At 41.3% G+C, this 20,558-nt stretch overlaps 1 protein-coding gene across 1 annotated transcript in view; it reads left to right on the forward strand.

The window, feature by feature from the left end:
* Positions 1-10,728, forward strand: part of si:dkey-82f1.1 (DENN domain-containing protein 2A) — a 66,499-nt gene extending 55,771 nt beyond the window's left edge. Inside the window, exons 14-20 of the mRNA XM_060914556.1 lie at positions 2,078-2,226; positions 5,782-5,959; positions 7,135-7,176; positions 7,406-7,511; positions 8,640-8,912; positions 8,999-9,085; positions 9,179-10,728. Of these exons, the coding sequence (XP_060770539.1) occupies positions 2,078-2,226; positions 5,782-5,959; positions 7,135-7,176; positions 7,406-7,511; positions 8,640-8,912; positions 8,999-9,085; positions 9,179-9,210 (867 nt within the window). The 3' untranslated portion in view covers positions 9,211-10,728. The remainder of the gene's footprint in view (positions 1-2,077; positions 2,227-5,781; positions 5,960-7,134; positions 7,177-7,405; positions 7,512-8,639; positions 8,913-8,998; positions 9,086-9,178) is intronic.
* Positions 10,729-20,558: the final 9,830 nt, after the last annotated feature.

The following is a 20,558-nucleotide window of genomic DNA, read 5'->3' on the forward strand; positions in this document are numbered from 1 at the left end:
GTGTCCACAAACCTTTGGCCATTTAGTGTAATTAACTAAAAAGGGCCCTTCAAGGGTTCTTTGGATAGTCAAGAGCTCTTAGGCTACATCCACACAACGGCAACGAGATTTTTTTTTTTTAATATTGCGTCCACATGGGCAACGGATCAGTAAAATATCAGGTACATATGGCAACGCAACGCTTGCTGAAAACAATGCAATACACATGCCACACCTCTATGTGCGCTGTAAGACGGTCCCATCGAAGACACCAGAACAATAGAAGAAGTAGACGCATGCACATAAACCCCTTCTTCTGTAGCTTCAGCCACATAAAGTTTTGATTATTAATCAGTAGCGTAAAATGAAAGACGCGGAAAGAGGAATGAATGGGGGTAGATGGAAGCCAGTACGCCAACATTCTGATATCCTCCAGAATTCTTTAATGGTCCGGAATAAATTGAATGCTACACGTTGATGGATTACTTTGTTCTTCTACGCCCTTTTTGAGGAATGTATTGTCGGACTTAAACCAACATCTGAAGAGGTGAGATTGCTCCTTTTTTTTCCTATTTTTGCTGGCGGGATTGTTTTTGTTTTTGTTTTTGGAAAGCGCACGGGTGGTGCGCGGTTTGGTACTGCTTCCGCAGTGTTTGGACTAAAGACTCTGCCCTAAGGGCTATTCTCTCTCTCTCTCTCTCTCTCTCTCTCTCTCTCTCTCACTTTGCACCATTACACAATAAATATTCACAGTGAAAATATTTTGTAAGTGCGTTTCATGAACCAAGTTATAGGATTTGTTGACAACTCGCATCAAGTTCGTTACACTTCTACCTGGTGTGAAGCACTCACAGTCATGTGGTTGTGACGTCATCGTAAACAAATCCGTTCTACTCATCCAGATGACTTCGCAACGGCGCCGTTGCCAGATTTTTTCACTCTGGAACCCGTTCTCAAAAGATTTCATTTTGGGGCACCCAAAATGCCGGTGCTGTGTGGACGCCAGGCCGAAACGATAAACAATTTTATCAGATTCACCTGAATCCGTTGCTGTGTGGACAGGGCCTTAGTTTCCTAAAGAGGAACTTGCTGTTGAGTGCAGGGTTGTGCATGGAACATTTCAGGGTTCCGCCAGTGGGGCAGAGCATAGAAGCCCTTCAAGCGCTACAGGGAACCCTTTATAACTTTTTATTATACCCCCACTCCGAAGGAGGGGAGGGTATACTGTTTTTTTTATCTCTGTCCATCCGTCCGTATCGCCGTCTATCTGAAACACCCTTTTTCTCAGCAATCACAAATCATAGCCACTTGGTACTTGGTACCAAACTTTAGCTTGGGGCTTTATACCGTGTATACCATTTTCAGGTCTGTCGCACATCAACTTCCTGTTTACCGACTGAATGTATTTACGAAACATATAGCATGGATTTACAAAATTTTCATAACACTTTTCTCAGCAACTAAAAATCACAACTGCTTGATATTTGGTACTGAGATTCAGCTTGGTGTTCTATACCATGTATACCGTTTTCAGGTCTGTTGCACATTGACTTCCTGTTTACTGACTGAATGTATTTACGAAACATGTAGCGTGGATTTACAAAATTTTCATAACACTTTTCTCAGCAACTACAAATCACAACTGCTTGATATTTGGTATTGAGCTTCAGCTTGGGGTTTTATACCGTGTATACCATTTTCAGGTCTATTGCACATCGACTTCCTGTTTACCGACTGAATGTATTTACCAAACATATAGCGTGGATTTTGATGCTATTTCAAGAAGCAAAATGCTATTTCAAAATGACAGTGTACCAGGATGCTGTTTGAAATCCCTGGGGAGAGACACTGCTCTTTACTTACTTGTTTCAGGGTTCATTATTTGTTGAAGTCAACATTCATAATAAGTGTCCTATTTTTTCAACTGCTTACATTCTGATATAAGCGAGAGCGGGGGTGTATGTAAGTGAGTAGTAGCTCACAGTTGATCTTGTTCTGTATAGTACTGCCACCTGTCACTTTCATTCTTAATAAGCACAACTCCAGCACAACCTGTGAATTGCTTGTCAACCCACATATATCTCTCTCTCTGTCTCAGGTAATAGAGCTGTGTCGTCCCTCTGACTCACGGCTGGAGCATGTAGATTTCGAATGTCTCTTCTCCTCTTTGAGTCTGCGTCTACTCCTGAGAGTCTTCGCCTCACTGTTGCTGGAGCGGAGAGTGATCTTCACAGCAGACAAGCTCAGGTATTATTGTTTAGTTGTACTGTACGTGGCAAAAAAAGATATCTTAGCAAGCGAAAAGATCCTGATTATAGTCAAATTGATCTTGCATTTCCTATAATGAGATAAAAATAAACCATTATTCAACTAATTTACAGACTTTTTCAATTTCAATCTTTTAAGTGTCAATAGAATAAGAAACTTTAAAGCTTGAAATGAGTAAAGACGACTAGAACTAGCTTTAGCAATCCTATATTTAGTTTATTGTAATCTTGTAATCGCATTATAGGAAATTCTAGATAAATTTGACTATAGTTGAGATTTAATTTTTTTTTTTTTTGCAGCGAGGTAAAGATGCTCATTTACCTAAGCATACTTAGAGAACGTAGATTATGAATATTGTGGAAGTTTTTTTTTTTCCCAACCCTGATTTACACTACCGTTCAAAAGTTTGGGGTCACTTTGAAATGTCCTTATTTTTGAAAGAAAAGCACTGTTCTTTTCAATGAAGATCACTTTAAACTAATCAGAAATCCATTCTATACATTGCTAATGTGGTAAATGACTATTCTAGCTGCAAATGTCTGGTTTTTGGTGCAATATCTCCATAGGTGTATAGAGGCCCATTTCCAGCAACTCTCACTCCAGTGTTCTAATGGTACAATGTGTTTGCTCATTGCCTCAGAAGGCTAATGGATGATTAGAAAACCCTTGTACAATCATGTTAGCACAGCTGAAAACAGTTGAGCTCTTTAGAGAAGCTATAAAACTGACCTTCCTTTGAGCAGATTGAGGTGGGGTTTACATTAGACCGTATCAGCGGATCATCAGATTAACGTTTTTAAAACGATTCGCATGCACACAGCAACGCCAATACACGGATACACTCGGCTCTGCAGGCATCCTGTGCTCCAAATCACTCCGCCCTGAACAGCGAGTGCCCTCTGGAGGGTGCGCACTCCGGCCCTGCGCAGCTCACAGAGCGCGCGAGTGAAGCACACGAGCAGTGATTCGGGACTGAGCCGCTGTGTGTGTGATCCCAGTGCATATCGGGCATGCGCGTCACTTACCACTTGCAAGTGGAAGGATGGCAAGCCTAAAGACAATCATAACTACACAATGGGCAGTATTTGCATCAGTATTTGCAGTATTTTCATACTTTTATACTCTTTAATGAAAGGTGATACAAGGCGGAAGTCCGCGCCGTTTTTCAGCAGTCGCGTCACATGACCAACGCCAGTGAATCAGGAAGGTGGATGTCACAGTGACGTTGTCCAATGACGACGCCAGCTAGAGCTCAGCACAGCGTATCCGCGTATTCTCAATGTTTACACAGCACCGGACCAGACACGATCTGGATTGAATACGTGGACCCTGGCGGATTCCCGTTTCCCGGCGTTTCCAGTCTGTTTAATGTAAACGGACAGTGCATCCGCGAAGAAAACGAGACAGATACGGTCTAATGTAAACTTGGCCTGAGTTTCTGGAGCATCACATTTGTGGGGTCGATTAAATGCTCAAAATGGCCAGAAAAATGTCTTGACTATATTTTCTATTCATTTTACAACTTATGGTGGTAAATAAAAGTGTGACTTTTCATGGAAAACACAAAATTGTCTGGGTGACGCCAAACTTTTGAACGGTAGTGTATACAGAATAAGTGTACACTATGGTTATCTAAGTGTTTTTACCAGTTGGAGAATTTGGGTCTTGAGACTCTCATAAATGTTCAGCAGAGGAGACAAACAGAGTTGTGACACGAGAAGTGAAGGAAAAAGTTGTGGCCCCTGGAACCATTTGTCTTAGAGGAAAAAATGCTGAACTGTTATAACGTTGCTATGGGAATGAAAGTCACATATTTTTTTTCTTTTGGAAAAAGCTGCTACGGGCCAGGCGCTGGTGTTAGCAAAATAGAGATTGACTGTGTTGTGTACATTTTGATGGATTAAAAACATATTCCTCCCCCTCCCCAATCCCCCCAAAAATAAATCCCATAGCCAGCATTGTGCAACACAACTTGCTGCATTACAAATCGATATCTTTTTGCTGTCATTTTTCCTCGAGTGCTTGTTAAGATGTTAAAATGAGAAATATGATTTCAGAAAAGGATGACGTGTCACTGCTTAGAAACGAGTGGAAAATTGGCTCCATCTATTCAAATTGTTATTCAAGGAGTATAAATGAAAACAGACTCACTCACAGATGCAACATATTAACCTTGTGTTGTTGATGGCTGTTTGCTCACCAATCATGACAAATGTTTGATGGATTTAGTCCAGTATAGTCAGCAATGATTTCCTTTTTTTTTAATTGAATCCTGTTTTTGTTTAAATCCCTTCATCTAATATCTTTTACATCTAATTTCAAGTTATCAGATTAGTGAAGGTAAAAGTCTTGTACCTTAGTGCCACCTTGTGGTCAAAATGGTCAGGCACATACAGTGACTTGAGGAGTTATTCTCATCTCATCTCATTATCTGTAGCCGCTTTATCCTGTTCTACAGGGTCGCAGGCAAGCTGGAGCCTATCCCAGCTGACTACGGGCGAAAGGTGGGGTACACCCTGGACAAGTCGCCAGGTCATCACAGGGCTGACACATAGACACAGACAACCATTCACACTCACATTCACACCTACGCTCAATTTAGAGTCACCAGTTAACCTAACCTGCATGTCTTTGGACTGTGGGGGAAACCGGAGCACCCGGAGGAAACCCACGCGGACACGGGGAGAACATGCAAACTCCGCACAGAAAGGCCCTCGCCGGCCACGGGGCTCGAACCCGGACCTTCTTGCTGTGAGGTGACAGCGCTAACCACTACACCACCGTGCCGCCCTTAAGGAGTAATTGTAAAATCCCATTATCAACTCAAGTAACAGGAATGATTTCTGTAAGACTCAGATAATACAATCTGTATATTATATACCTTGCTATACCACGTTATAAAATCAAATGATTTTGGACACCTGACCATCACAGCCATATATCCATGTTTAGTCCCCTTTTACTGTTCTAACTGCCTCCACTTTTCTGGGAAGGCTTTCCACTAGAACTTGGAGCATAGCTGTGGGGATTTGTGATCATTCAGTTACAAGGGCGTTAGTGAAGTCAGGTAGTGATGCTGCGTGAGTAGACCTGGAGCACAGTCAGTGTTCCAGTTCATCCCAAAGGTGTTCAGTGGGGTTGAGGTCAGGGCTCTGTGCAGGACACTTGAGTTCTTCACTCCAACCTTGGCAAGCTATGTCTTCCTGGATCTCGCTTTGTGCACAGGTGCACTGTCATGCTGGAACAGGTTTGGGTCTCGTAGTTCCAGGGAAGGAAACTGTAAAGCTACAGTATACACAGTCATCCAATACAATTGTGTGTTTCCAACTTTGTAGCAACAGTTTAGGAAAGGTTCATATATGAATGTGATGGTCAGGTGTCTCCCAACTTTTGGTCATATAGTGTATTTATTTGCTTACTCTGTACTTCACTACTATTGCACTACCTGGTTAGATACTCCATTTTGTTGTCCTAGCACCATAATAATACTGAATCAAATCTAATCTCTTTGTCTCTGTCTGTCTTTCTCTCTAGCACACTGTCTCAGTGTTGTCATGCAGTGGTGGCCCTGCTCTATCCCTTCACATGGCAGCACACATACATCCCTGTGTTGCCCCCTGCTATGATGGACATTGTTTGCACTCCGACTCCTTTCATTGTGGGCCTGCTGTCCAGCTCTCTGCCTCGACTCAAAGAGCTTCCCCTGGAGGAAGTAAGACCCCCTCTCCATCTGTAAAGGCTTGAGTTTGAGAATATTGTTACTATTACTATAGTAACATCCAGGTCACCGTAACTTGTATGGTGGATGCTCACCATAATCCAGAGCTATCAATCTCATCTCATTATCTCGAGCCGCTTTATCCTGTTCTACAGGGTCGCAGGCAAGCTGGAGCCTATCCCAGCTGACTACGGGCGAAAGGCGGGGTACACCCTGGACAAGTCGCCAGGTCATCACAGGGCTGACACATAGACACAGACAACCATTCACACTCACATTCACACCTACGCTCAATTTAGAGTCACCAGTTAACCTAACCTGCATGTCTTTGGACTGTGGGGGAAACCGGAGCACCCGGAGGAAACCCACGCGGACACGGGGAGAACATGCAAACTCCACACAGAAAGGCCCTCACCGGCCACGGGGCTCGAACCCGGACCTTCTTGCTGTGAGGCGACAGCGCTAACCACTACACCACCGTGCCGCAGAGCTATTAATAAACAGGTTAAAAATGGGTTATTTAACAAAGGAACATTTAACATTTATAAAAGGTGTCTCAGATGTCAGTGCTTTGTAACAGCCACAGGAAAATCTTCAAGACAGAGGAGTTTGTGCTTCTTGGTTTCTCTGTAATATGACAAGCTGCATTTTGTGTCTTATTAACTTGAGAAAAAAAAGAGAGGCTGGTGAGAGAACGTTTGTAGCTGCTATAACATAAGGGATAACCAGAACTAACTTGTTTCATGGACATTCCACAAGATTAAATTCCATAACTCTTAAAAAATATGATGCATCATTTCTTAGTAAATTTTCAGCTTTGGCAAATTGCTTTGCTATAAGAGGAATAAAGCATGATCGAGCATGCTGTTATAGGAAAATAACCAATGTCGTGATGCATTTCTGTCATGATCTAAGGAAGGAAATAACAGTCAAAAAGAGGAGCGAATTCCTCTAATAATAGTGTATGTGGAGAGTAATGGCACTGGCAAGGAGGTCAAAGGGCAATCTGTTTCTAATATTTTCCATGAGCACTTCCTGTTCAGGTGGACTCTATCTGCCGGCCCTGAACTCTGCCCTTCTTCCTCAGTGAAACAATAGCTGTGCGGAGATAAAACTGAAACTGGCACACTCACAGGAAATGACATTATTCTCTCCTCTTTCTCCCACAGGTCCTGGTGGTGGACCTTGGCAATAGTCGTTTCCTACGACAGGTAGGACTTTATACCTTCCTGTGAAAGCCCTGTTTCAGTGTCTCACTAAAATCTTTGTTAAACTGCATGAATAAAGATCTACACAGAGTTGAATATTCTTAAATATTTAATAATGTTTTCTTACATTTTACAAGAATTCAGTGTTAAAAAACCACAGTGAGACTACTGATCATTTTCAAATTATTGCTTATGTGTTCTTACTAGTATTATTATTATTATTTTTTTTTAGATGGATGATGAAGACTCCATTTTGCCTCACAAACTGCAAACTGCTCTTGAGTATGTCCTGGAGAAGAGGAAAGAGCTGGCGTCTGACAGAGGAGACCTTCCCTCTGGTACATTATCTGTTTCAGAAAGCTCTTTAAATTAACACAAGCCTGTTGTTTCAAATAATGTCCACTTTACGACTAACTTTTATTATTCTATCCACATTCACTGGATATGAGCAATCGCACGTGCTGATAGCCTAGTAGTAGAGTAGCCAATCAGCTCATATACCGTGAGTAGAGAAAAACAAAATGGCGGCATGTGTTGCTGAACCAACCGAGGACAAAATAAAGACTCTACTCGAAAAGAAAACCCCAAAAATACAAAAGAAAAGCAATAAAATATGGAATAAAAGTATTTGATGGTAAGAACGTATCTTTTTTATTTTTCAAGGATTATTACGATCACATCTTTCACAAATTGCTCCTGTCATTTTGCCAATTTGTTTACATTCTATTTATTACATTTTATTTATCAAATTTGCAAGAAAATAAAAATGCCGGGCGGCACGGTGGTGTAGTGGTTAGCGCTGTCGCCTCACAGCAAGAAGGTCCGGGTTCGAGCCCCGTGGCCGGCGAGGGCCTTTCTGTGAGGAGTTTGCATGTTCTCCCCGTGTCTGCGTGGGTTTCCTCCGGGTGCTCCGGTTTCCCCCACAGCCCAAAGACATGCAGGTTAGGTTAACTGGTGACTCTAAATTGAGCGTAGGTGTGAATGTGAGTGTGAATGGTTGTCTGTGTCTATGTGTCAGCCCTGTGATGACCTGGCGACTTGTCCAGGGTGTACCCCGCCTTTCGCCCGTAGTCAGCTGGGATAGGCTCCAGCTTGCCTGCGACCCTGTAGAACAGGATAAAGCGGCTAGAGATAATGAGATGAGATGAGAATAAAAATGCCCTTGTTTCTCAAAATCCAGTGAATGTGGATAGAATAAAACAGTTATTCCACTCAATCTTGTTGTACGTGGCTTATAGCCAGCTCAGTGCTACGCGCCTCGTCGGCTATCAGCTCATGTATGACTCGATTTCCATAGTATTAACTTATCCATAGTATACTTCAGGATGAATAACTGAATAACAGACTAGGGCTTTGAAGGATTAATTGATATTTGAGTTTGACTATGGATTTGATTCATGAACCTTATGTTGCTGAAAGAATTACAAGAATCGCACATATTCCAGTTTTTGTACATATATTTTCAGAACACTGCTCTCTGAGCGCTGTGGTGTCCGAAGCTTTTGTCCGCTTCTTTGTGGAAATAGTCGGACACTATTCGCTCTTTATGGGGGGAAACGAACGTGATGAAGAGTCCTCAGCCTCTTCCTCCTCCCCCACGCCTTTGTCCTTCCATCGCGAGGCCTTCCGCAAGGCTGTGTCTTCAAAGAGTCTGCGCCGCTTTCTGGAGGTCTTCATGGAGACACAGATGTTCGCAGCCTTTATTCAGGAGAGGGAGATGCGCAGGCAGGGACTTAGAGGTACTGTAGGTGCTCATCAAGCTCATTACAGCTTCCCTTCATGCTAAAAACATACTTAATTTAATAGATACTTTCTCATTGTACAGGATTGTTTGAGGTAAGGGCTCAAGATTACCTGGACGCACTGCCTGGAGCTGAGAATCGAGGGGTCAACAAGTTTCTCAAAGGGCTTGGTAAGCTTTCTTGTGTTTCTTGGGGGGGGGATTTTTTTTTTCTCTGACTGGATATTCATAAAGCTCTTACTGAAGGAATCTCTGTCTTTGCAGGTCACAAAATGAAATTCCTTTCCAAAAAGTGAAGTATCTCTGTGTTTGGTGGACAGATTTAAGCACCAATTAAGCTCCACAGCAGTGATTCTGCAAAGACATGAACCTGAAACCTCATGACAGCACTGAGACTGGGGGAAACGCCATGAGCCTGGCAATAAAACAGAACTCCGATGTGAATTCTTGGCTTCATTAAATGATTGTCTTCCATTTTTTCTTGCAAAAAAAAAAAACAGTACCGAGGTCATGTTTCACCATAGACTGGTATGGTTTTCAGTGTGTGTGTATTTTGAGTAACTGCTCACATTCTATAAAATATGCTTAGAGGAAAAAGTAGGCATGGACCAAAGTTTAATTTCCTGTACAGTCCTGTTTTTTTTTTCCCCACATAAAAATTGTTTGATTTTTGATCGCTGATATGTTTTACCTTAGAAATAGAGTACAACTTCTATAACAGGGGGCAATAATTTAATTTATATTCTTTCTAGAAAAAGACATTTATAATTTCTTACATAAAACTTTGTTGCTTTTTAAATACAAGAATAAACAGAAAAGTTGCTAGTTTGTTATAGGCTATTTATCGCAGCATATTCCATACATTGGATTTGTGAGTAAAATACCACTGTGACCAGTCATTTATGTTGGAAATCAAAAAAAGAAGAGGACGAGTGGAATCTGGAAGTTGACAGACTGATGGAGGAAAGTAGCGTGTTCTGTGATACAAATCTGCGTACGTGTCTTGGACTGTATCGAACAATGGACTTCATTTTTTTTTTAGATGATGTTTTCTTTGCCTTTTTGCTGTCCGTTCTTAAAAACACCACTATATGTGTCTGAAACCTGATTAACAAAAGAGCTGCTGGTTTCCTTTTCAGAATGTCTCATAGCTGTGATTTGACTCGTATCAAAGTATAAACCAAGTATCCAGGCCTCCATCTACACCACTGGGGGTCACTACAGAGAGGACTTCACCTTTTCTTGTGTATTTTATTTATTATTTTTTCATGCTAATGTTAGTCATGTTTTTTTTTCCCACTTTGTTCAAACCAAAACTCACTGAACCTGCTTATTAACATTATTTTTTCAAATTAAAGATATGCAAAGTTTCATTACAAAAAACCCTAACAACAACAACAACAACAACAACAAACAGGCTTACTGACTGCTCTTTTGTTTCTTGTATATAATTATTCGATAGACTTTTAGTCATTTGGTGATCTTAGCATTGCCTTCATATGTGTGATTACAGCAGTAATTATAATGAAGCAAATACAGAGCTGATTCAGTGAAACACAGATCCTCATTCTCTTTACTCCCTCACGCATTTCCCATGCTTCTCCGAGAGCACATACTGAATTCTTATTGAAGATGATCTCCAAAAGAAAACAAAACGGATCCACATGGCACAAATCCATAAAAGCAAGGTGTCAATACATAAAATGAGACCTTTGTCTCTTGCAGCTTATATTAAGAGGGTCAGTTTCAAAACTGTTGCGTATTCCATCACAAAGATCAGATTGTTTGAAGCAATTTTTAAAAACTGTATTAAATAAAGTGATTTTTAACAGAACGTCAAGAATCAGCAGTTGTGGGTGTCACAGCATTTGTCAATTCAGTTATTTTTGCACACCTAAATTCTCGAAATAAGAAAATGAAAGGTGAACGGTCTGGAGCACTAATCTGAAAAACATTGTTATTGTTTTATATTAATGATGAAAGTCAATGTTTTTCTTTCAGCAAGTATTACCAAAGGAAAGCATTAGCGATCCACAGCACTGCTTAATATAATATCCATCCATTATCTGTAGCCGCTTTATCCTGTTCTACAGGGTCGCAGGCAAGCTGGAGCCTATCCCAGCTGACTACGGGCGAAAGGCCGGGTACACCCTGGACAAGTCACCAGGTCATCACAGGGCTGACACATAGACACAGACAACCATTCACACTCACATTCACACCTACGCTCAATTTAGAGTCACCAGTTAACCTAACCTGCATGTCTTTGGACTGTGGGGGAAACCGGAGCACCCGGAGGAAACCCATGTGGACAACATGCAAACTCCACACAGAAAGGCCCTCACTGGCCTCTGGGCTCGAACCCAGGACCTTCTTGCTGTGAGGTGACAGCGCTAACCACTACACCACCGTGCCGCCTGGCTTAATATAATATAATATATAGATATTACATGGTGGGATGAACATATGAAGTTTCTCTTCAAGTGGTGAACATATTAACGATTGAGTGAAGTGAATATTGTTCAACATGAGAAGATAAACTTCATATCTTCACACCACCGTGTAATGTTATTTATATTATACGCGTATGGACACATCGACAAAAAAAAAGCAAGTTAATCAAGAATTTAAATTTTGAACCCATTCACCATTTTAACAAAGTGTGTTAAATCAGCAGAAAAACACTGGGAGTGACGTCATCGGAGTGAAATATCGGAAAATATGTCACTCAGATCCACGATGTATTTCGTATGAAAATATGAGTTTTTCAACACAAGAATGTTGAACACAAGAACTTCATATCTTCAGGCCAACGTGTGATGTGCTTTTTATTATATGGACACATTCACAAACAAAAACTATGCAAGATAATCAAAACAATTCATTGATTTCCTCACGAGTGAAGCCATTGGAAAATGTGTTACTCAAATGTCCCGGATGTAGTTCATATGAAAAATATGAGTGGCAGATTTCCCAGTAAAACACTCAGGTCTATATAATACAATATAATAATTAACAATTATTCACCGAAGGCAAAGTGAATATCGGTGAATAATAACCGAGACAAAGTCTCGGTTATTATTCACCAATATTCGCTGAGCCTGAGGTGGATAATTGTTTTAGTATAAATACACAGGTGATTATAAATTTTTTTAAATTATATAAAAAACTAATTTATTTCAAACTTCAAAAGCAGTATGCAAATGTAATAACGGCGCGGCGCAGGGTTGTCACTTATCTACGCTGAGTCACATAAAATACTTTGTTTTGAAATTGATAAAATAAATCACAATTCCACTTTACCTTTGAAGAGTTTTAGACCAAACTTTGCAGCATCTTTAGTGCTTTCAGGAACAGCATTTTCTTTCATAACTTGTAATTCTTCCTCACTTACAGTGAGGATTATGTTGACACTTTTGCTGAGTTGCTCGAGGTGAATATCGAGAAATATTCTGAATTTTTTTACAAATTCCTATAATCGCACGATTTCCTATAATCACCAGCGTATTTATACTAAAATATAGTATAATGGTTAAGTGAATAATGGACTTGTTTAATATGTGAGGAATTGGATCAGGCTTTGGAGCAGACAAAACTGTATACTAAAACCATGGAAACAGGAATTCGACTTAAATATAATCTTTGTATGATATACAGTATGTAGGATGACAAATCAGGTTAAATTTATTTATTGAGAATGGGGTAATTCTCATCTCATCTCATTATCTGTAGCCGCTTTATCCTGTTCTACAGGGTCGCAGGCGAGCTGGAGCCTATCCCAGCTGACTACGGGCGAAAGGCAGGGTACACCCTGGACAAGTCGCCAGGTCATCACAGGGCCGACAGAATGGGGTAATTGTAGTTGGTAAATTTGGAGGTGTTATTGTTTCGCAGTTCATTTAAAAATTTTTGCAAGTCTTTAAAAATACATAAGTTGACAAAGCTAGATTGGAATCAACTTAATTTTAATTATAGGATTCTTATAGATGGGCGGCACGGTGGTATAGTGGTTAGCACTGTTGTCTCACAGCAAGAAGGTTCTGGGTTCGAGCCCAGCAGACGGCGAGGGCCTTTCTGTGTGGAGTTTACACATTCTCCGCAAGGGTTTCCTCCAGGTGCTCCAGTTTCCTCCAAAGGCATGCAGGTTAGGCTAATTGGTGGCTCTAAATTGACCGTAGGTGTGAATGGTTGTCTGTGTCTCTGTGTCAGCCCTGTGGTGACCTGGCGACTTTTTACAAGAAAATAGCCACTCGCCTACACCTGCCCATATCTACAGTCAGAGGAATCATCAAGAAGTTTAAAACAACTGGAACAGTGGCAAACAAGCCTGGATGAGGATGCAAGTTTATCTTGCCACCACGCACAGTGAGGAGGATGGTAAGAGAAGTAAAAAATTCTCCAAAGCTCACTGTTAGAGAATTGCATCAAAGAGTAGCATCTTGGGGTCAGAAAGTCTCCATAACAACCATCAGGCGCTATCTACATGCCAACAAGCTGTTTGGGAGGCTGCACGGAAAAAGCCTTTTCTCACTTACAAGCATAAACATAAACGTCTGGAGTTTGCTAAGTGGTACTGGGACTTCAACTGGGACCGTGTGCTTTGGTCAGAGGAGACCAAGATAGAGCTTTTTGGCAACAAACACTCTAATACATCACAAAAGATGAGTATGCAGAAAAGCACCTCATGCCCACTGTGAAGTATGGGGGAGGATCAGTGATGCTGTGGGCCTGTTTCTCTTCCAAAGGCTCCAGGAACCTTGTTAGGGTGCATGGCATCATGAACTCTTTGAAATACCAGGACATTTTAAATCAAAATCTGGTGGCCTCTGCCCGAAAGCTGAAGATGGGTCGTTACTGGGTCTTTCAGCAAGATAATGACCCTAAACGTGTGGCCAAATCTACACAAAAATGGTTCACCAGACACAAAATCAAGCTCCTCCCATGGCCATCTCAGTCCCCAGACCTCAACCCAGTTGAAAACCTGTGGGGTGAGCTGAAGAGGAGAGTGCATAGGAGAGGACCCAGGACTCTGGACGATTTAGAGAGATTGTGCAAAGAGGAATGGTCAAATATCCCTCTCTCTGCATTCTTACATCTTGTGAAATGTTATAGGAGAATATTAAGCGCTGTCTTGTTGGCAAAAGGGAGTTGTATAAAGTATTAACAGCAGGGGTGCCAATAATTGAGGCACACATGATTTCATGTAAAAGAATTATTTCTTAATGTGGGATTTTTTTCCCACTGAATAAATGCACTTGAATTAAAGGTTGGATTTTTCTCTTTTTTTGCATTGTTGTCCTATATTATTTTTTAAAAAAAAGAATTTATTAGAAGCCTAAGAACATATCTTAATGAGGGGTGCCAATAATTGTGGAGGGCGCTGTATATATGTATGCATGTATGTGTGTGTATATAAAATACTACAAAGATCCTGAAATATAATTTTTATTTAAATACCTTTAAACAAATCACATAGTAAACACACCTGATTTCATCTGAAATATTTATAATACAAAGTCCAGATGTTGTGTCTCTATTATACTTTCATGCATCAGTGTCATAAGTACATATTCTACCATAGTTAAAAAAAAAAAAAAGTTTGGTGAAGAAGCAAGAGAAACATTTTTGAATAATGATCTATCAGTCATCACTTATTACACATTTGTTTATTTGGAAGCCCCTAAAGGGACATGTGAAAAAAATAATAGAAATTTTCTGGCGCATGCAAGAACATTTCTGACGTGAACAAGAAAGTATCTGGTGCACACGAGTATCTACTGCACACATTGTTTGTTAGATGATTTATGATATCTCTGGTACATTTCACCTTCTAGAATATCTCCCTCTGTCCAGCCATTTTCCTGTCAGAAACACTTCATCATATTCATGGAGTTCAGACTTCTCTCAGGTAGTTTTTTGTGCACACCAGCAACTTTCTTCTTCTTTTTTTCTTGTTTTTATTTTAATACACATATTATTAACACTATTAATAATTAAATGCTTTATTATTAAAGCACTTAAAAATAAATCTTATACAATTAAAGCTAGGGTAGGTCATTTTTAGGAGTATTTTTGTGATATTTCTTGAAATTCTTTTTGCATCCCAAAAGCAATGAATAAATCAAATGCTCTGAGAATAAAAAAGAAAAAAAATCCATCATCTGTGGCAGTTGCAGGGCTGTAAAAAAGCCTTGCCCAATCATTTCACGTATCATGTTCTTTCATACATGTAGTACTTGAAAAATAAAAACGAGGCAAGCATGCAAAATAGGTACGTAGCACAAAAATAAAAGCTAAATATGATCAAATAAACCAAAATGAAATAACTGGGCAGTCTTTTTTTTTTTACAGCCCTGCAACTGCCACAGATGATGGATTTTTTTTTCTTTTTTATTGTCAGAGCATTTGATTTATTCATTGCTGTTGGGATGTACAAAGAATTTCAAGAAATATCACAAAAAATACTTCAAAAAATTACCTACTCTCACTTTGTGTAAGAGTTTTGACACACTGTCTATACTTTCATTTAAATATAAGTTCTTTCTACTTTTTCCAACCCTGGCTACACAACACTTTTACAGTTGTGTGCTGGGTTTTCTATAGAACTAGGTCAACAGAGTAATATCCTTGTAATGGATGACTGGTTCAAGAAAAGTAAGCATGAGTGAATACTGGCATGCATCTAGAAAAAGCTGTCCAGTCCCAGAAATAGCAAGCTTCTTACTGTTCAAGGGATGCCCCTGAATATCAACCATAGATAGCATCTAGGTATCAAACCACAGTGTGATTCTACTCCTCAAAAGAAATTCCTGATGTTATATGTATGAATAAGTCAAAACTTCCAATCAAACCTGATGTCAGTTTAAGAAAAGGATGTGACATTGGGCTGGATCGATTTCCATCTCATCCATTGTCCGTAGCCACTTATCCTGTGCAGGGTCGCAGGCAAGCTGGAGCCTATCCCGGCTGACTACGGGCGAGAGGCGGGGTACCCCCTGGACAAGTCGCCAGGTCATCACAGGGCTGATACATAGAGACAAACAACCATTCACACTCTCATTCACACAGTAAAATATGTTGTATTTTACTTTGGGAAATTGATCCAGGCAGCACAGTTCCAACCACTACACCACTGTGCCACCTGGATCAATTTCCCAAAGTAAAATACAACATACAATCATTATCCTGTTTAGGGTTGCGGTGGATCCAGAGCCTCTCCTGGGAACACTGGGAATAAGGTGCAGACTCTGATTGGGATGTTTGTCCATTGCAGGGCAATATGCATACACACATTCTCAGACTCACACACGTGTTCACATGCAATTTTTCCATAACCAATCCACCTACATGTCCCTTTTTGGGAGGTGGGAGGAAACCCACAAGGACGTGGAGAGAAAATGCAAAACTCCACACTGAGCTCAGGATCAAACCAGAGACCTGGGAGGTACTAACACTACCTGCTGCATCATCATTCTGCCCCAAGAAATACAGCTGAATAAAGTGAAATATTCACTATCTATCTATCTATCTATCTATCTATCTATCTATCTATCTATCTATCTATCTATCTATCTATCTATCTATCTAATTAATTAATTAATTAATTAATTAAGATGACTTATGTATAGCCCAGTGATGACCTGGCGACTTGTCCAGGGTGTACCCCGCCTTTCGCCCGTAGTCAGCTGGGATAGGCTCCAGCTTGCCTGCAACCCTGTAGAACAGGATAAAGCGGCTACAGATAATGAGATGAGATTTATTTAATATTGTACTTGAACACGATTACAGTGTTTATTATTATTATTATTATTATTAAGAAGAAGAAGAAGCATTTATTTGTGAAATTTGTCCTCTGCATTTAACTCACCTGAAGCAGTGAACACACGCATGCACACACACAAGTGAGCAATGAGCACACACACATCCCCAGAGCAGTGGGCAGCTATGCTACAGCGCCCAGGGAGCAGTTGGGGGTTTGGTGCCTTGCTCAAGGGCACTTCAGCCCAAGGCCACCCCATGTTAACCTAACCACATGGGGAAACCAGAGTACCTGGAGGAAACCCATACAGACATGGGGAGAACATGCAAACTCCACACAAAAAGGCCCTCATCGGCCGCTGGGCTCAAACCCAGAACCTTCTTGCTGTGGGGTGACAGTGCTAACCACTACACCACCATGCTACCTATTACTTAAGTGGCCCCTGGGGACATAGAGAGAACACATATAAAAATCATTTTCATATTAATAGAGCTGGCATAGTACAGTAGTAGACAAATCATTTCCAACATAATCCTTCATCAGCAAACTGCTTCTGAAGCAAAGTGCTTCTGAGGCTGTAGGAAACGATATTCAAAAGCTATTTCACCTTCTGGTTTCAGTCAGGAACCAATGAGACTAAAACTACATGCACTCGCTGGACACTTTATTAGCAATACTATATTAATACCAGGTAGGGTCTCCCTTTGCTCTCAAAACAGCCTCAATTCTTCATAGCATGGATTCTACAAGATGTTTCAAACATTACTTTCATATTTTGATCTACGTTGACATGAATGCATCACACAGTTCCTGCATTTTTCAGGTGCACTTTCAGGTGCTGTGAATTTCCCGTTCTACTATGTCTCAAAGGTGTTCTACTGGATTCAGACCCAGTGACTGGGAAGGCCACTGAAGGACATTGAACTTATTGTCATGTTCATGAAACCAGTTTGAGATGACTTTTGCTTTGTGACATGGTGCATTATCATGCTGGCTGTTGCCATTAGAAGATGGGAAATGGTGGCGTTGAAGGGATGCAGATGGTCAGCAACAATACTCAAATAGGCTGCAGTATTCAAGCTATGATTGACTGGTATTAACGGTCCCAAAGTGTGCCAAGAAAAAAAACATTCCCCACACCATTACACCACCACCACCAGCCTGGACTGTTGATACAAGGCAGGCTGGGTCCATGGATTCATGCTGTTGGTGCTGAATTGTCACCCTACCATCTGTGCTTCAGCAAAAATCGAGATTCATCAGACCAGACTATGTTTTTCAGTCTTCAATTTTAGTGCCCACTGTAGCCTCAGCTTTCTGTTTTTGGCTGACAGAAGTGGAACCTGGGATGGTCTTCTGCCACTTCAACAAAGCATTTCCATCTGCAGAACCGGTGGCACTCGTGAGATGTGTCAGCAAGAGTCAGTAGGCAGATGCAAGTGCTGTTTAAGATGTTTAATACAGAAAGCAGTCAAATCCAAAACATTAAGCAATATTGTGGTCACAAACCAACAAAGGGTTCAGGTGATGACCAAACAACTTGACGGAGGCAAAGAACAAAGATACATTAAACAGGTAAACAAATAAAGTCAAAACCAGAATAGTGAACCGAGAAACAAAGGATTGACAAGTTCAGGTGAGTGTACTGTACATTGAGCATTACTTCGCATTGTGTGTGTTTGTGTATGTGTGAGGAGTCCTTAAATAGTCTCTGGCTGTGATTGTGAACAGATGTGTCAGATTAGAAGTCCGGTGATTGAGAATGTGAAAGTGTGGGTGAGAATTGGGAACTTCTTTTCCTGTGATGGGAACCTAGTTTCTCTTGGTGCATAGCGTGGAACTCCTGATAGAGCAAGGGGTCAAGAGTGTTGTGGGCTGAGATCCAGCATTGCTCCTCAGGACCATACCCCTCCAACCCTATGAGTTACTCTAGTTTGCCCGCTCTATGATGGGAGTTTAGGATGGATTTGATAATGTATGTAGGCTGACCATCCATGTCAAAGGGTGCAGGTAGCGTGAAAGGGGGAGCGTTAGTAGCTAGTGGGCCAGAGATGACAGCCTTGGAACTACAAGGACCATTGGAGCAGGAAGCCTTTTCACTGCATGGCTTTGCCTGAATATTTTTTTCAGGACAGGAAATGAGAGAGCTGCGCAGCACAGTTGGCGCTTGGTGAGATCCGAGAGCTTGGGAGAATGCATTGGTGAGTAGATAAACTCATCTCATCTCATTATCTCTAGCCGCTTTATCCTGTTCTACAGGGTCGCAGGCAAGCTGGGGCCTATCAGCTGACTACGGGCGAAAGGCAGGGTACACCCTGGACAAGTCGCCAGGTCATCACAGGGCTGACACATAGACACAGACAACCATTCACACTCACATTCACACCTACGGTCAATTTAGAGTCACCAGTTAACCTAACCTGCATGTCTTTGGACTGTGGGGGAAACTGGAGCACCCGGAGGAAACCCACGCGGACACGGGGAGAACATGCAAACTCCACACAGAAAGGCCCTCGCCGGCCCCGGGGCTCAAACCCAGGACCTTCTTGCTGTGAGGCGGCAGCGCTAACCACTACACCACTGTGCCGCCCGAGTAGATTAACTTTAGTGGTTAATTCATACTGGTATTATTCTCCAGCCAGCTGCCTTTGAGCTACCATGGTGCTTCATCAGCTTACCTCTGCTGCTGAATCCATTGGGATGGCGGAGTAATCAGTCAGGAAGAGTCAATAGATGGATTGGGCAGCATGGTGGTGTAGCGGTTAGCACGGTCACCTCACAGCAAGAAGGTTCCGGGTTCGAGCCCAGTGGCTGGCGAGGGCCTTTCTGTGTGGAGTTTGCATGTTCTCCCCGTGTCTGCGTAGGATTCCTCTGGGTGCTCCGGTTTCCCCCACAGTCCAAAGACATGCAGTTAAGTTGACGTGGGGTGGCCTTGGGCTGAGGTGCCCTTGAGCAAGGTACCTAACCCCTGACTGCTCCCCGGGTGCACTGGTGTGGCTGCCCAGTGCTCTGGGTGTGTGCGCGTGTATTCACTGCTTCAGATGGGTTTGTTTATTTGTCTGTTCCCAATGTAACTCAAAATGTACTGAATGGATTTTGATGAAAATTTGAGAAAAAAATGAGCCATGGGCCAAGGAACAATTGGTTAGATTGTAATGCAAATCCGGATATGTATGTGGATCCAGGATATTTTTTTTTGTCTGTTCTCAACATAACTCAAAAAGTACTGAACAAATTTCAATGAAAATTGGTGTACAGCTTTAGTATTATCCTCGGTTCAAGTGATTTGATTTTCATGTTGATAATACATGTCTTGGCGGTGGTATGCACTCTACCGCATGGCCTTCTAAGGTACAGACAACTGGTTTGTGGTTAAAAATAATTCAGATTTTTAAACGGATATGTAAATAGGCTAGCACAGTGATTTGCCTGTAACTCCAATACTTAAAACAGTGCTTCGCTATGTCATCATCATCATTCACAAAATAACAATAGGCTTACCCCAGATTCCCAACAAAGTGAGTCACATATCGTCTGAGGATACTCAGTTGACTCATACTATATCATTGTGATTTAATAATGCTGTAAAATTTAGTGTCCGGCTTTAGTATTATCCTAGGTTGGAGTGGTTTGATTATGATGTTGATAATACATGGTTTGGTGGAGGTATGCACTCTACCCAGTGCCCTTCTAGTGTACAAAGCAAAGTGTTGTCACACCTCGAGCACTGACTGTTTACATTATAGCTGTTTACGTCTTGTTATACTGTAGTAGTTTTATTTTAATGTCAAAACATTACTATATTATGAAGGCTTGACAGCCTACAAGACTTTTGCACAGTGCTGTATATACGCTTTAAACATAGAACAACAACAGGTAATATGA

Source organism: Neoarius graeffei, chromosome 2, assembly GCF_027579695.1.
Source record: "Neoarius graeffei isolate fNeoGra1 chromosome 2, fNeoGra1.pri, whole genome shotgun sequence".
Lineage (NCBI taxonomy): Eukaryota > Metazoa > Chordata > Actinopteri > Siluriformes > Ariidae > Neoarius > Neoarius graeffei.